The following is a 17811-nucleotide window of genomic DNA, read 5'->3' as shown; positions in this document are numbered from 1 at the left end:
AGGTCAGGAGAGTTGGCAGGCCAATTGAGCACAGTAATACCATGGTCAGTAAACCATTTACCAGTGGTTTTGGCACTGTGAGCAGGTGCCAGGTCGTGCTGAAAAATGAAATCTTCATCTCTATAAAGCTTTTCAGCAGATGGAAGCATGAAGTGCTCCAAAATCTCCTGATAGCTAGCTGCATTGACCCTGCCCTTGATAAAACACAGTGGACCAACACCAGCATCACTGACTGTGGGTACTTGACACTGGACTTCAGGCATTTTGGCATTTCCCTCTCCCCAGTCTTCCTCCAGACTCTGGCACCTTGATTTCCGAATGACATGCAAAATTTGCTTTCATCCGAAAAAAGTACTTTGGACCACTGAGCAACAGTCCAGTGCTGCTTCTCTGTAGCCCAGGTCAGGCACTTCTGCCGCTGTTTCTGGTTCAAAAGTGGCTTGACCTGGGGAATGCGGCACCTGTAGCCCATTTCCTGCACACGCCTGTACACGGTGGCTCTGGATGTTTCTACTCCAGACTCAGTCCACTGCTTCCGCAGGTCCCCCAAGGTCTGGAATCGGCCCTTCTCCACAATCTTCCTCAGGGTCCGGTCACCTCTTCTCGTTGTGCTGCGTTTTCTGCCACACTTTTTCCTTCCCACAGACTTCCCACTGAGGTGCCTTGATACAGCACTCTGGGAACAGCCTATTCGTTCAGAAATTTCTTTCTGTGTCTTACCCTCTTGCTTGAGGGTGTCAATGATGGCCTTCTGGACAGCAGTCAGGTCGGCAGTCTTACCCATGATTGCGGTTTTGAGTAATGAACCAGGCTGGGAGTTTTTAAAAGCCTCAGGAATCTTTTGCAGGTGTTTAGAGTTAATTAGTTGATTCAGATGATTAGGTTAATAGCTCGTTTAGAGAACCTTTTCATGATATGCTAATTTTTTGAGATAGGAATTTTGGGTTTTCATGAGCTGTATGCCAAAATCATCAACATTAAAACAATAAAAGGCTTGAACTACTTCAGTTGTGTTGTAATGAATCTAAAATATATGAAAGTCTAATGTTTATCAGTACATTACAGAAAATAATGAACTTTATCACAATATGCTAATTTTTTGAGAAGGACCTGTATATGTGTGATATATTCAGACGTCAAGAAAGTGTCACTCCAACCTGACAGTCAAGCTCATTTCATTACATATTCCACACAAAAGAATGTTCTTGCTGCCAATTGTTTTTATTATGCTGATCATTTTGTTTAGTTATTTTATTAAGTTAACATTATCATCTAACATTTAAAATTGGAAATACATTTTTAACAATCATCAACTCTTTCGAGTGTGACTTTTATAAACCTGTTGAATGAATGTAAATGAAATATTTATAAATAATTAAAATAAATTTACATTCTTTATTGTCACTATAGCATATACACAAGTATCAAAGTGAAAGTCTTGGATGCAATGTTGTGACAGGAAAGACCAGAATCTGAATCAGAATAATGCACTGTATTCTCATAATTTACATTAGATTCAAGATTTGTATTCGTCACATACACAGTTATACAGAGTATAACCAGCAGTGAAATGTAGGTCAGGTCCGCTCTAAGGACAGTGCAATTATATAGAATACAAATATTAAGAAAAATAAAAGTAGAAAAAATAAAAGAATAAAATAAAAGATAAAAAATATAAATATAAATGTGCAGGTCAGTATGTTGTTGACTTAAATAGTAATAAAGAGGAATGTGCAAAAACGTTGTACAGGGTATTTAAATAACAGCAATATGAGGTAGAGTTAAAAAAAATTATGAATAGCTTATTGATATGGTGATATTTACATGGAGTCCTGAGATGTTATGACACAGAGTTAGAGTTTAGGAGCCTGATGGCCTGGGGGAAGAAGCTCCTCCTAAGTCTCTCAGTTTTTGCCATCAGGCTACGGAAGCGCTTACCAGATGGAAGCAAAGTGAATAGTCGGTTACCAGGGTGATTCAAGTCCTTGAAGATTTTAACAGCTCTATTTTTGCAGCGTTTGAGGTAGATGTCCTGCAGAGAGGGGAGAGCAGACCCTGAGATGCACTCAGCTAAGCGCACAACTCTCTGTAGTGCTTTGCAGTCCTGATTGGAGCTGTTTCCATACCACACTGAGATGTACATAAAATAGATTCAATAAAATAGATTTATATAGAGTCAATAAAATAGATTTCATTACTACACAAAATGCACAGGAACATAATTCATTATATGTTTTAAACACTGCAATGATCCTTTCAGCAGTTCCTGTTACAGTATAAGTTACAAAACAGTGAATGAGTACGTTATGTAATGGAGTGCAATATCAGTCTTTATGGGGAAAGTTCATCCAAAAAAAAGAACATTCTCTAATTATTTACTCACCTTTATGCCATTCCAGACGTTTATGACTTCCTTTCATGACATAAACACAAAGATTTTTAAGAAAATAATCCATCTCTGAGAATCCAAATGACACAAGTGGATTGTAACCCATGCACGTACGACAGTTGAACAGAAACGATTGTTAATAGTCAAAAGTTTAAATTATTAGTGTTTTCCTTATGTTGTTTTACTTCAAAACATATTGATTTACTAAGGTCAGATGGATTACTGTCACGGTCACTGTGTGTGGTTTAGGGCTGCAACTAACGATTATTTTAATAATCGATTAATCTGTCGATTATATTTTCGATTAATCGATGAATCGGATTAAAAAACCAAAAACAAGGCATTCATTTCCAACCCTTTATTCAAAAACAGAACTAAAATATTTAGAAAGTGCACAAACACGTTGCTCCTTGAACATCCCTGAGCTGTTATAATAATAATAAAATGAAATAAAAATGGACTAACACAAAAAACATACACATGTATGCTTTACATCTGCCAAATATATAGACTTTTTTTTTTTAAATAAAGTGCCACCTGAGCTGCCAGAACAACAGGGGCGTGTCTAGAACATTTTAAATGGGGGGGCCAGTCTGGGGCACTGCCTCAAAAGAGGGTGGCCGGGGGGAGGGGTTGGATACACGATGTTAATAGGCCTATATTATATAGGCTATTAATTGCACAGTGTGAGATTCATTGGTACTCACAGAACTTTGTGAGATCGCGATGAACAAAGAGTGACAGCTTTATTGGTTATGAGCGCTCTTTGCAAGCTTTCTAGGCAATCCATTTAAAATGTAGAACTTTGTTTTTTGCCCACACACATGTTGCAACGTTTTGGGAATGACATCTGCATATTTATGCAGGATTCGCTCTCGAAGTATCAGCATATTGATAGTAATAGAAGGGACAAAATATGTGAAAATGTGCATTAAGAGAGCACCCCCACTTATTTCAGAAGCAGCCTTGGTGATTATTTCTGGAACCTGGTTGATATGCTTCTATAACTATATACAAAAACAACAAAATACAAATGTACTACATAAAATAATTTAATAAATGCATATTTACAATTTAAGCACTTAACTAAAATAAGTATTAATAAAATTAATAACTAGAGAAGGCTAACTATATTCAGCTTGCTTCCATTTAGTGAGAAAAGCCTAGTCTTCACTTGAATTAGAAAAAAAAAAAGCCCTGGCCACCACGTAGACACGCACCTGCAGAACAATAAATAATTTATAAAAAGTAAAGAACAATACAAATCAGAAAATTTAACAGGATTTGTTTGAATGTCAGAACTTGTTCTCTACACTACACTGCAGACGCACACACTCGCAGACGCACACACTGACAGACGCACACACTGACACACACACACACACACACACACACACACACACACACACACACACACTTACTTTGTTCAGACACTTTGCATTGCAGTTAACTCACTTTTTCTGTTTATTTAGTGTGAAATGCTCCCACACCTTGGATGACTTGGGTCGCACGGACTTCTCTGCCTCCGCCATGTATCTTTCCTCTACCTCCGCTCGTTTTTTATTTTAGCTCCGCCCTGTCTATGAGGCGCCGAACTCTGCTAGCATCCGAGCGCGAGAGAGTGTTCACTCCGCTCCGCGCTCGTTTTTTTTTTTTTTTTTTTTTTAAATAATCAAACGTCTCCGCGTCGCGCGACACAACGAATCGATTATCAAATTCGTTGCCAACTCTTTTAGTAATCGATTTTTATCGATTTAATCGATTCGTTGTTGCAGCCCTAGTGTGGTTTTTAAAGCATCTTTAGGACTCACAGAGATGAATTATTTGCCTAAAAATCTTAAGTTGTGTTTACCTGTCCAGTAGAAAGAAAGTAATATGCATTTGGGACAGCATGAGGGTGAGTAAAAGATGAGAGAAGTTTTATTTTTGGGTGAACTATCCCCTTAACAATCATCTGCTGTTTGTATGCTAATTCAAGATCAGAATAGATTTATAAGAATAAAGTGCAACCTCTTGTGTGCGTGTGAACTGTGTTTGTTTTAATCTAGAGCTCCAAAGAAATTAAAATATTTGCATAATATCAGGTGTCTGAAGATCAAGATCCCAGTCATTCAAAGGTGATGTGTCTGAACAAAATAAGATTCTTGTCTGATGAGGGCAATGGATCTCTGGTACTATCACTGCGTCCTCTGCGTCAGCATCAGAAGTTTGTTTATGGAAAAGTTGCTACGCTCCCTGGAAATGAAGAAAGATGCATTATAGTCTAACAATACCAGCTGCTTTGAACTCCCATGGCACATTTCAAATTTAAAACATTTCAAACAAATAAAAACACAATATAATTATTTCATTTTATATGTATTAGTAATTTTAACTTAGTAATAAATACATAAAAATGATGCACCATTTATGATCTGTAATACCATTGTGTAACCATTAGATGGCTGTATAGCCCTATATATCCATGACTGTGTATACCCTATTTGCTGGAAACAGATTTCAGTCATAATTATTTGCATGTATTAGGTTTTGCATTTGGATACATATTTAGGCATTATTAAAGTTTGTTTGTTTCCTGCCCCCCCCCCCCCCCAAATGTTCATCTGAAATGACCATTTTTGCATTATTATTAGTCAAATCTGGACACAGAAAAAGCATGGTTAGAAAGGCTTAACATTGCTAAAGTTGACAGCGCAGTGATTGACAGTGCACTTGTAAAATAGCATCGGTTATTGCCAGATTCAGTACATTTAGTACTGTACATTACGCTATGTGCTGGGGGGAAATATGAACTAATCGAAGCAAATATGATCTAATTGAAGGCTGTAACTGTATGTAGATAACCAGGTCCAGTAATGATTGGGCTGAATCAAGACAACTTACCATAAATTCAAAGTCGCTTTTCAACAAACGTGAAAGGTTAACACAGAACCAGACCCAAGACAGATAAAGACAAACAAACAAAAAGGAGAAATGGGGCAAAATCATTTCTACACTAAATTATATAGGCCTATAACAAGATCAAACAGTTTTATTGCATTTTTAAATTTTTGTAAGATCCTCTGATATTTTTTATAAATTAATTTCTGTATATAATAAACAGAGGAGGGGTTAAAGGAATCTACATTTATGTATAGAATATTTTGCCAATAATATGTAGTTATTTCCAATAATACATGCAGACAGATGATGCCAAAGGTACCTTCACCATCCAGGTACCTTCAATCCATACAACTCAAAAACAGAAGCATGCATTAGAATCAGATTAAACAGCTGTTAATGCTACTTTTTTCAGGCTATGACATATTCCCTTACACATCACTTTATTTAAAGACCAATAGCGTTTAAAGGGGTCAAAACATACTTTTTTTCTCTCTCCAAAAGCCACTCGAGAAATTTCATTAAAACATTTTACACAGGCATGTATCGAACTACACCCAGACGTCATCAGTGAGCGTCAACAGGGCCCTTTCACTCACCGCACGCCTGTCACGCCGTAGTTTCCAGTCTTCTATAGGTCAAACTACAGCAGAAGACGAAATGATCCGATCATTAGGTTTACTCAGATACTCTCTGAATGTCTCTCAGAAGGCTCATGTCAGGCTGTTATCATCCAACAGAGGGGTCGGAAAAAGAATAGCCCCCGCGACATTCACTGGAGGTAACGTTACATGTGTAATGTGTTTAACATGGATTAGCCGTTAAATAATATGATCAGCGAATCAGAACACAGCAGCGTGATGAAATATTATAAAAGGGGACGAATGATTTTGATCAAACAAACACAGGCTCTTCCTTTTAAAAAAGTGTATTTGTATTTAAAGTTTTGTACTGAATAACTCTATATTGCTCAGTTGGACATGTTCAGTAATGTGACCAGACTCAGTAAATAATCTCTGCGTATGCAGATATACAGACTAGACATATAAGCATAGACAGTAGCAATTATCAAATGCAAACCCCTCTAAATGGTTAATAAAACATCAGTGCTGTTTAATTCTGATTTCTTGATCAGTTGACCCTAATGTCAGACAGCAGCTTCCTCACACCAGAGCTGTCAGACTGTGGAGCTCCAGCTGTGCTGCTGCTGTCAGTGTGGCTCATCGCAGATACAGCACACAACAGGCTGAGAGCGCAGAGGAGGAGACGCTCCACACAATCATCAGTGACACCGAGAATGTTCAAGGTACACTAAAGTTTGGGGTCAGACAGATTGATTTAATTTATAAGAGTGTTTAAACTCTTGTTTCTTTGTTCAAATAAGGATCCTTCTCCAAACACGAGTTCCAAGCAGAGACGAAGAAACTGCTGGATATTGTGGCCAGATCACTGTATTCTGAGAAAGAGGTGATAAATTAAACAAAAAAGATGCAATGCGGTCCTGTTTGAATTAATTCTCTTAAAGCATTCAAGACTCTGTTGTGATTTACCAATACATTTTTTCAGGTTGATTATTTGAATACATCATAAAGTTGTATTATGTCTATATCTGCAATATATAGAGATGGTCCTCACTGCAGAACACAAGATCCAGGGGGTGAGGTTGTATCCAGATCCAAATCCTCCCACCTTACATATACCTGAACCTACCCATCTCCACCTCCTAGATGTGGATCCAACCCCGTCCCCTGGATCTTTGTTCTGCAGTGAGGGGCTACTGAATATATTGGCCACCCTGTAGATTTATTTGATCAAAAACGAATCAAATAATTACATATTGTAACAGCTTGATATGGATAAATATCATCATTTGTGTCTCATTGGAGAAGTTTTTGCACTAATAAATATAGCACTTAATTTCAAGGATTGGATTCTGATTTACAACTAGAAACCCATCCCAGAAATATCTATATAAATTATAGCAATATAATATGCACAAACTTGCTGTGTTAGGTGTTCATCAGAGAGCTGATCTCAAACGGCAGTGATGCGCTGGAGAAACTGCGGCACAAGATGATCACAGCGGGAGGAGAAACAGCACCCATGGAGATCCACCTGCAGACAGATGCAGCCAAAGGCACCTTCACCATCCAGGTAACGTCAACTCATTCAACCCCTCATCATGACTCAAGAACAGAATTATGGATTAGAATCAAATGAAACCGGTGTTATTGATACTTTTTTTTCAAGATACGTCATATTCCACTTTATTTAAATAGTCTTGAGACCAGTTGCGTTCTAAGGAAAGAAGATGAAGAACGGCTTTTCTATTGATAGTTTGCATAATTCCAAAGCTGTATTTAATTAATGAAATTAATTTGACACTTTTTAGTCATGCAAACAATCAACCATCTACATATCTTTCTATCGCCTGTTTTTTTCATCTTGTAACAACAAGGAGTATTTTGAACCTTTAACACTTAACACAGTGAACAAAACTCAGATGATTTCTTCAGAGCTGACTAATCTAAATGCCTCTGAGTGGCCATTGCAGTCTTAAATCAACAGGAATAAGTGATTGGTTGTAATGCTGAATACTGCAAAAAGCAATGCATGAAAAGAAATCTTTGATGCAACATGAGCAGATTTAAATGTAGTGCTGCAGAGAAGTCGTGGCCTAATGGTTAGAGAGTCGGACTCGTAATCCAAAGGTTGCATTGTTTAAGTATAATATATAATACAATTTTACTACAAAATAACTGAAATATGCATTTAAAGCACTAATTTGTACATTTTTAACTTATATGCATTCAAACTTAAGTTACAGCAAGTTTTTATACATTAAATTTAAATAATTTGCACAATAAATTTAAAATTGCATATATATATATATATATATGTATGTATATGCGTGTGTGTAACAAAGTATTTACATATTTTAAAATTACATTATAAATATAAAATGATTAATTATAATGAATTAGCCTGTTATATTAACAACTGAAATATACAAGTACTAATTTGTGCATAATGTATATGCAATTATATGCATCCAAATTCAACAGTATGTACTTAATAAAAAAATTCAATGTTATTAATTAGTTTTCCGTTGTAGTGGCGGAGCACTTTAATTGCTGTGTACAATGTATTGATCAATATTTTTCTGCTCTGATTTGTAGGACACAGGTGTTGGGATGAACCAAGAGGACCTGGTTGCTAATCTGGGCACTATCGCTCGATCTGGATCAAAGGTGCGTCTCACTGAACTCTTCCAAAGTCAGCTGTTCCTCAGTCAATCAGTGGTTTTATTTAATGGTCCTTTTGTTCTCCCTCTATCAGGCTTTTCTGGATGCTCTTCAGAATCAAGCGGAGGCCAGCAGCTCCATCATCGGTCAGTTCGGCGTGGGCTTTTACTCCGCCTTCATGGTGGCTGATAAAGTGGACGTTTATTCTCAGTCAGCAGAACCAGGCACTCCAGGATACAAGTGGTCCTCAGATGGGTGAGAAAAATGAGAAGAGAGATGAATTTAATAACATTTTAAGACAAAAAAAAGATGTGCTTTTTATTAGGACTCCTTGATTATGGCAGAAATCATAATTACACTTATTTTGGTCAATATCATAATCACGATTATTTAGACATGATCAGGAGTTGGCAATGATAAAAGTAACGAATACTAACCTAACTAATGTAGGTAAAAAAAAAAGCCCTTAAACAGCTATTGAAGACAAGTCAATTATTGAAGAGAAATGGCAAATACAGCAGAAAAAACTACTGTATATTGTGCATTTGCGACTGAAACTACTGCGTGCGACTATGAAAAAATATTTAGGAGCACCAATGCGACTGACCCGATCAGCATATTTGTGTTTGCGCTGAGGGGAGCTTCAAAGGTTTCTAACGTCCTTACAACGTGTTTTTGCAGCGGTGAGTAATGTATCACAGATATATCTGTTGATTCCTTGAACACAATGTTAATCAGAATCCACTCACTGCTCAAAACGCCGGAATCCTCCCACTATAACAAAGTGTACAGGGTGTAAATAAGAGATTCCTTGTGCAATATAGAGAGCTGCGTTGATTATAATGGAACTTTGTGAGATCGCGATGAACAAAGCAGAGTGACAGCTTTCAATGATTAAGGGAGTTTGCAAATGTGATATTGCTTTAAAGCATCAAGTTAGTATTAAGTGACTTGCATTGTCTGAACACCATTGCCTGATTTTGCTCTATTTCGTCAAAGTCACAGCCGAGCCGCTGCGCATCTCCATTCAAACAGTGTTGTTTCGTTTCTGTATGAATTGGCATTTTTTTGTTAACAACTGTCCACTGAGTTTCATTTTGTGGAACAGCAGCACAAAACAAAAATCAGCCGTACAAATCCAAAACCCACCGCCCGACAGAGCCCCAAAAAGTAAATAAACAAAACAACATAAATAACAACAATAAACATATTAATCAACATTAATAGATAAACAAATAACAACAAAACAATTTCCACAAAGATTTGAGAAAAGAAGACACAACATCAAAAGCTGAATGCCACAAACCCACAGCCTTCACGCCAGATCCATGCATACGAGAAATTAATCGGCATTTTTAAACGAATCGGATTCAAGTATGCATTCATAAAGACAGTCACTTGCTTTGTTCCTGAATGATTCAGCCGTTCGCACTAATCAATTGAATGATTCAGTGATAAAATGAGTGACTTGCTGCCACCTACTGGCAGTTTTCCTTTCATTTTAAAGAATCCTTTCTGTTATTTAAATAATTTAATATTTCTATTCAGAATGTTATATTTAATACATTAACCTCAACATGAATTTAATTGCACTCATGCGTCCTCTGAGCCTCATTAAACGTCTGAAAATACACCTACAATCCACTTTTGTGTTCTTCTGTGCCACCTCTGTAGTACAAATTATTTTTTTAATACTGATTTAATTTGATTGGTAGCTTATTCTTATTCTACTTGTTTTTATTTTGTTGTTTTAATTAGAAATAAAAAAAAAGCTTATAAATAATTATTTTGAATTTGACAAAAGATGATTTACCAATACAAAGGTAAAACAAAATTCCCTGTAAATCAGTTTAACAAGTCAAATATCATCTCGTAATGGGTATTTGATCAGACTTTTTGATTAGAAGGTGCTCCTAAATTTTTGACTGTGCTCCTAAATAGTTTTTAAATTAGGAGCACAAGTACTCCTAAAAAGAAAAGTAAGCGTAAAGCCCCGTTTAACCACTTTTTATTAATTAAAAAATTTAAATCTTTTACAAGAATTAGAGCAAAAGCCAGTTTGATGCAATTCCTTTGAACACGACTGCTCAAAATGGTATAAATTTATGAAACCTACACATTCAAGAACTGTCTTTAATGACGCTACTTATGCTTGGGTGTGAATTTGACAGGTGCTTGATATAAAATAAATGGTGCTTTAAAAAGTCCTTGAATCTGGTGTTCATGAAAGAGTGGGAACCCTGATTTGGGGTGAAAAGTGCACTGTTTTAAAGAAAAACAATGGGCGGTACTATAGTTTTATGTCAATCGTTGGGTTTTCTTGATCATTGAAAGTTTGAAATCAAGACTAAAATTACCATAATTACCATAAACACACAAAATAACTGGACATCTCAGCCAGCTTTTGCCATATTTGTGGCTGTTAGACGGTCTTTAGGCATCTAAAATTAAGACACAGCAAACATTTGAATAAAATGAATCGCATTTTTGTGTTTTACTCCATGCGTTTTGTGTGTCTATAGCTCTGGAGTGTTTGAGATTGCAGAAGCTTCAGGTGTGCGTCAGGGGACCAAGATCGTGCTCCACCTTAAAGACGACTGCAAAGAGTTTTCATCAGAAGACCGAGTCAAAGGTCTGCAGCACTCAAAACCACAAACATTGACATAAAACACGACGTGCTTGGAGAAGAAACTCACTGAAGTGACTGTGGTCTGTTTTGCAGAGGTTGTGACTAAGTACAGTAACTTTGTCAGTTTTCCCATCTTCCTGAACGGACGGCGGTTAAACACACTGCAGGTACAGTATGTGAAGTCTGTTTCTAAATGACCTTTGACCTCCCTGTGGCTCTGATGATCAGTCCTGAGCTGTTTTTCTCGCTGCAGGCGCTGTGGATGATGGAGCCCAAAGACATCAGCGAGTGGCAGCACGAGGAGTTTTATCGCTATGTTGCTCAAGCCCACGATAAACCCCGCTACACACTGCACTACCGCACAGACGCTCCGCTCAACATCCGCAGCATCTTCTACGTGCCAGAGATGGTGAGTGTGAGACGACAGCTGAATCGTTGATATTATGCATTTAAAAAAGACATTATACAGATAAAAATTGTACAAATACATAGTTATTAGTTACATCTATTAGTTATGTTACATTACTAACAACTGAAGTATGCATTTAAAGTACTAATTTGCACATATTTTGATTTAATATTTTAATTAATCAAGCATGTACTTAAATTGCACATACATAGTTTTTTAAAAACAAATATTTACATATTTTAAAATTACATTATGCAAAATGAATTTTTTATTTAATAACTTGTTACATCATTTACCAATTGAAGCATGTATTTAAAATATAAATTCATGCATAATTTATATCAAATTATATGAATTCAAATACAGTGTGTACCTGATTTAATTGTGATTTTTAAATTATGTACATAAATTATACATATGAACATGACTTAAATCCAATTCAATAAATCCTAAAGACTCTTTTTGTTTTGCAATGATGCACAACTGACTGCATTATCCTTGTATGTAAATGTGTGTGAGCAGAAACCTTCCACGTTCGACGTAAGTCGTGAGATGGGATCCAGTGTGGCCCTGTACAGCAGGAAGGTTCTGATCCAAACCAAAGCTACAGACATCCTTCCCAAGTGGCTGCGCTTCCTACGAGGTCAGATGAGTGTCCTTATGTCTGCATGAAACCACCTTTAAATGCATCATTAGATTAAAAACAAAGGAAATTTGACTGTTGGGTGACTGCATTTGCAGGTGTTGTGGACAGTGAAGATATTCCTCTGAACCTCAGCAGAGAGCTGCTACAGGAAAGCGCTCTGATCAGGTATAAACCCGGCTGAAATGTGATTATGCCTTCTGCATTTTGCAAAATAACATGAATAACAAAGTCTTTTCTTTCAGGAAACTGCAGGATGTTTTACAGCTGCGGGTAATTCGGTTCCTGTTGGACCAGAGCAAGAAGGATCCGGAGAAATATGCTCGCTTCTTTGACGACTACGGGCTGTTTATGCGCGAGGGCATCATAACCACAGCAGAGCAGAGCGTCAAGGTGCGAGATGACTCGTTTGGCCTTTTTAATCGGCCTGTTTTTCTCTAATTGTGTTTAAACAGCTGATTTTTGTCGTCACAGGAAGACATCGCTAAGCTGTTGCGCTTTGAGTCGTCGGCGCTTCCTGCAGGACAGCAGACCAGCCTGATGGAGTACGCTTCTCGGATGAAGGCGGGAACAAGGAATATTTACTATCTGTGTGCACCGAATCGCCACCTGGCTGAACACTCACCATACTTTGAGGCCATGAAACAGAAAGAAATGGAGGTGAGACTAGAGACAATCAGGTCTAGAGTTCATATTCACTATCATACTCGAGAGCAAATGTGTAATGCATATACGAGTTGATCCAAAGGCTGATACAATGCATTGCAGATTTGCTGGAAACAATTGTTAATTAAATTGCAATTAAAATGTACTCTGTAAACTGCATTATCCATTGACGAGGCTGTTGATATGTTTTGAGATGAACACAAGGGGGCGCCAACACTGCTGTTAAGCTCAAAATGCCCAAAAGTATTGGTCAGCAGCTAATAGAAAGCTAAAGATGCATTGATTAAATCATTTCATCTATTTTGTTGTGATTGCAACATGACAAATTATTCCATTTAATTTTCTTGTGATTTTGACTTCGAAAAATGAGCTTCAATCAGGGGTGTGATTTTTCCGTATACAGATTTCCGTATTTTCCGACCTCTGAGGGTCGACCCATGTGATTCGCGTAGATCCAAGGGTTTTTTTTCTGGGGAGGGGGTTACTGCATGATGATTGAAATCGCGCAAATGGCCTTAAGCTATTACCTAAATAAACTGCGAAAAGATTGTTTTCTAAAACATCATGGACGGAATGGTTCTGAAGGCGCTGCACAAGCTCGTGGCGCCATCTGCAGGACAGTTCAAAGCGTTCAAATGATTCAAAGCGCCAAACGCGTGTAGAAGCAGCGCTGAAACGTGTTACTCGACCCGGTGACTTTTTATGAATGGCAGTGGGTGAGAATTTGAGATTGCTCGTGCAGTCATAAAATTCACAACGGTTGTGATGTAATTATATAATAGGCTGTTGTCTGACGCGCTACATGTCTCTGTTACAGAACTGTTTTTAGTTTTGGTTTGTTAATAATTTTATTCATCATGCATGAAAGTGATAAAAAGTGAGTGAAGACATTTAAAAGGATTTCTATTTAATAAATGCATTAAGAAAATTAATAAATATATTGGATAAATGCATTTAAATGTTGTTCATTAAACTTTATATTTATCAAAAATCCTGAAAAATAAAGTGTATCACTCTTTCCACACAAAATATGAAGCAGCAGAATTGTCACTGAAAACTGGAGTAATGAAGAAAATTCTGCTTTGCATCACAGGAATAACATTTTACAATATATTAAAATTGAAAACTTTTTTTTTTTCATTTGTAATATTTCACAATATTACTGTTTTTGTTTTTACTTTATTTTATCAAATAAATTCAGCCTTGATGAGCAGAAGATATTTATTTCAAAATCATTAATAATTGTAATGTTTCCAAACTTTTGGCAGGTACTTTAATAATAATAACAATTCTATATACTTTATAATATATTATGATTATTAAATGCTGCTTTTTATTTTTTACAGGACAATAGTATGTATTAAAATATAAGATATATGTTTTAATGTGCTAAAATATATATTTTTAATAAGTGCTAAATTAATAACTTTTTTTTTACCTTCAAAAGAACAAACTCTAATTTAAATATGTATTTGTTTATTTTTATTTAATGCATATTTATTATTGATTTATTCTATTAATCATTCTGTATTTATATTTCAATATTTATAAATAATGCTCGTTTGATGCTATATTTAATTGGCTAAACATTTACAGTGAAGTACAAGGATTTATTGAGAAAATTTGATTTCAGCAAAACAACAGAAAAAGATGTGGCTGTTTTTGACGTTCTGCAGGTCTTGTTCTGCTTCGAGCAGTTTGATGAGCTCACGCTGCTTCACCTCAGAGAGTTTGACAGGAAGAAGCTCATCTCAGCCGAGACCGACATTGTTGTAGATCATTACAAAGAGGAGAAATTTCAAGACAGCAAACCAGGTAAGACAGAACATCAGTCAATACAGTCAAAATGTTCTGTCATTATCTGAGACGTCAACTAAGGAGTGATTTCTGGATCTCTTCAATTGATGAATTCATGTTCTTGATTCCTTACCTTGTGTTTTGCAAACAGTGATACTTGTGAATTAAGCATTTAGACAAATGGTGATATGATTGTGTTGTGCAGCATCAGAGCGACTGACAGATCAGCAGGCAGAAGATCTGATGGCCTGGATGAGGAACGCACTCGGACAGAGAGTCACCAACATCAAGGTAACCACATGTACATGCAAAAAACTAATTTACATTCTTATTCATTGCTTCCACTCGCATAAAAAAAAAAATACTGATTGTGTAGCAAAGGTAACTTTTAGTAAAAATCAGTCAAAATGCAACTATATTTTAAAAAAATGCATGTACATACAAAGTATTTAGATAATTAATTGCATTATACATGTATACAAAATATTTTTTTTACATTTTTAGTAGCCTGTTACATTTAACAAAATAAAATTAGTTTTAATTTAATATTTTATCTTCACATTTTTTAGTATTCAACTCTGTCTGATTTCTTTCCTCAAATAATAATTTCAACTTCAAAATCTATTCTGATCACTCATTGTATGTAATATTAAAAGTGAGAGTGAAGTGACGTGTGGCCAAGTATGGTGACCCATACTCGGAATTTGTGCTCTGCATTTAACCCATCCAACGTGCACACACACAGCAGTGAACACACTCCCGGAGCAGTGCCTCTTTATGTATCATTTAACAACAATATAAACTAATATGCATTCATTTAATATACTGTATATACATTTTGCAATTATGCACTTCATTTGCATACAAATGAAAAAAAAAAACATTTGTTTTTCATACGTATTTTTCATTATAATAGCAATTTCATCTCTTATCAATATTTCATGTCCATTTATTTATTTGTTTGGTAAACAGACTTGTAATAAATACGGACCACTCTTTGTATTATGATGATGATTGACATTTTATTGTAAATGCTCGACCATTTACAGAATTTAGCAAATTCAAACCGTGATTTTAACTCACAAATGTGTAGAAACCTGACGACAATGATTAGTATTATTAACGTGAATTTACCAATGTTTCCATAGGTGACGCCGCGTCTGGACACACACCCTGCCATGATCACGGTGCTGGAGATGGGTGCCGCTCGACACTTCCTGCGCACACAGCAGCTCGCCCGAAGCTCAGAGGAGAGAGCCCAGATCCTGCAGCCCACACTGGAGATCAACGCTGGGTACGAGACGGTGAACTTTAACACTCCAGATGAACACAAATGATCAATCTCACAGTTTGCATGAAAACAAAACAGTCCAATATCCCCAGAATAACTTCCTTACAGTGAGGAGATGCAGATGAACACAGTGCTATATTGCTGATGTGATTTAAAGGAATAGTTCACCCAAAAATGAACATTTTCTGAAAATATACTCACCTTCTGGCCATAAATATGTAGACGAGCCCGTTTCTTCATCAGAACAGTTTTGGAGAAATTTAGCATTTTATCACTTGCTCGCCAATGGATCCTCTGCAGTGAATGGGTGCCGTCAGAATGAGAGTCTAAACAGCTGATAAAAACATTGCAATAATCCACACCACTCCAGTCCATCAATTAACATCTTGAAGTGAAAAACTGCGTGTTTGTAAGAAACAAAGGCCTTTTAACTTAAAACCATTGCTTCTGGCCAAAATACAAGTTCATATCCCTTAATAACGCTTCCTCCTGTGAAATAGTCCATCACTTGTTTTCCTGTCACATCAAAATCGACCCACATATTTTTTAGAGCTCTTTTGAACTGTTTTCAGTTTTAAACTGTGTTTGATCCGTGTTTCTCACCTGACTTCTCTCTGGTTTTATATATATTTTTTTTTACCGGATAAGGCAATGTTATGAATAGAGAAACAACAGTTTGAAGTTAAAACGCATTAATGTTTCTTACAAACACGCTGCTTTTTGCTTCAAAAAATGCTAATCGATGGACTCTAGTCGTGTGGATTATTGTGATGTTTTTAACCAGCTGTTTGAACTAATATATAGCATATTGTACTTGCATAACATGTGGAAATGCTGTGGTTTCTCTAACATCAAGCGTTTGTTTGCAGACATGATCTGATCAAGAAGCTTCATGCACTGAAGGACTCAAACCCTGAGCTGGCACAGCTTCTCCTCGACCAGGTAAAGAAATAGTTTCCCCCACTCTCTCATCTCAATACTATTTCTAATTAAAAACTAAATGCCATTTTTACACACCAGATATATGACAACGCCATGATCACCGCTGGCCTGAACGATGACCCTCGTCCGATGATCTCGCGGCTGAATCAGCTCCTCACTCAAGCCCTGGAGAAACACTGACACCCATGCTGTAGTTCAGCCTGACAGACTTGTTTTGCCTTTATTAGAGCCATGCATGGATGCACAAAGGGGGCGTCCCGTGCCGTAGAGGTCATCATCACACACTAAACACAAACAAACGTTGTTTATATGAAGACCTGAGAATCTTTGTGCAGGTGTGACATTGTCGTTTTGGTGGGAGTCATGTTTTAAGCTAAGACTGTGTCGGATCGGAGAAAACAATTCAGCAGTTTGTGCTGCCAGAACTGCACTCCTGAATTTACCTGAAAAGATGCAACAGATATTTGCATAGCAAGAAGATTCCAGTGAAACAGATGTTGAATATTGATATTTCTTGTACCTTTTTGTTCTAAAATTATTCACATTTCAGTCCATTGATTCTGTACATTAACAGGTTTAGTGTGAGGAAACTATTAAATAAAACAAACGTGAAGTGTCTCAAATGCTTTTCACCCATTTTAAATTTAGTGTGAATACTCACAACTAACAATTGCAAAACCTCTAATAAAACATTTATATGGGTTAATGCTTTGATTTATTAAAAGGATAAAGTATAAATAACCATCCTTGTGCTTCCTTAACGTCTCATCAAAAATTCTACAATTTCATAAAGGCGAAAGAAAACCCGTCTCAGCTAAATGTGATCAAATCCAACTGTTCGCAATGAAATCAGGATCCAGTGCGGTGCAGCTGCGCCGTTCAGACAGCAGGAGGCGCAGTGAGCACACCGCGGTCCGTGA

At 36.7% G+C, this 17811-nt stretch overlaps 1 protein-coding gene across 1 annotated transcript; it reads left to right on the top strand.

Annotated features, from left to right (window-relative positions):
- Positions 1-5861: 5861 nt before the first annotated feature.
- LOC306868673 (heat shock protein 75 kDa, mitochondrial-like) lies at positions 5862-17631 on the top strand. Its single transcript, XM_079414958.1, has 18 exons — positions 5862-6050; positions 6405-6575; positions 6654-6736; positions 7283-7423; positions 8449-8520; positions 8609-8769; positions 11037-11146; positions 11237-11310; positions 11397-11552; positions 12075-12195; positions 12294-12363; positions 12441-12588; positions 12670-12855; positions 14538-14676; positions 14864-14949; positions 15807-15952; positions 16819-16891; positions 16970-17631. The coding sequence occupies exons 1-18, from the start codon at positions 5930-5932 to the stop codon at positions 17069-17071; spliced, it is 2160 nt and encodes a 719-aa protein (XP_079271084.1). The 5' UTR covers positions 5862-5929; the 3' UTR covers positions 17072-17631.
- The last annotated feature ends 180 nt before the right edge of the window (positions 17632-17811 follow it).

The sequence above is a fragment of the Barbus barbus genome (assembly GCF_936440315.1).
Source record: "Barbus barbus genome assembly, chromosome: 4".
In the NCBI taxonomy this organism is placed as follows: Eukaryota; Metazoa; Chordata; class Actinopteri; order Cypriniformes; family Cyprinidae; genus Barbus; species Barbus barbus.
This window is presented reverse-complemented; position numbering and strand designations above follow the sequence as displayed.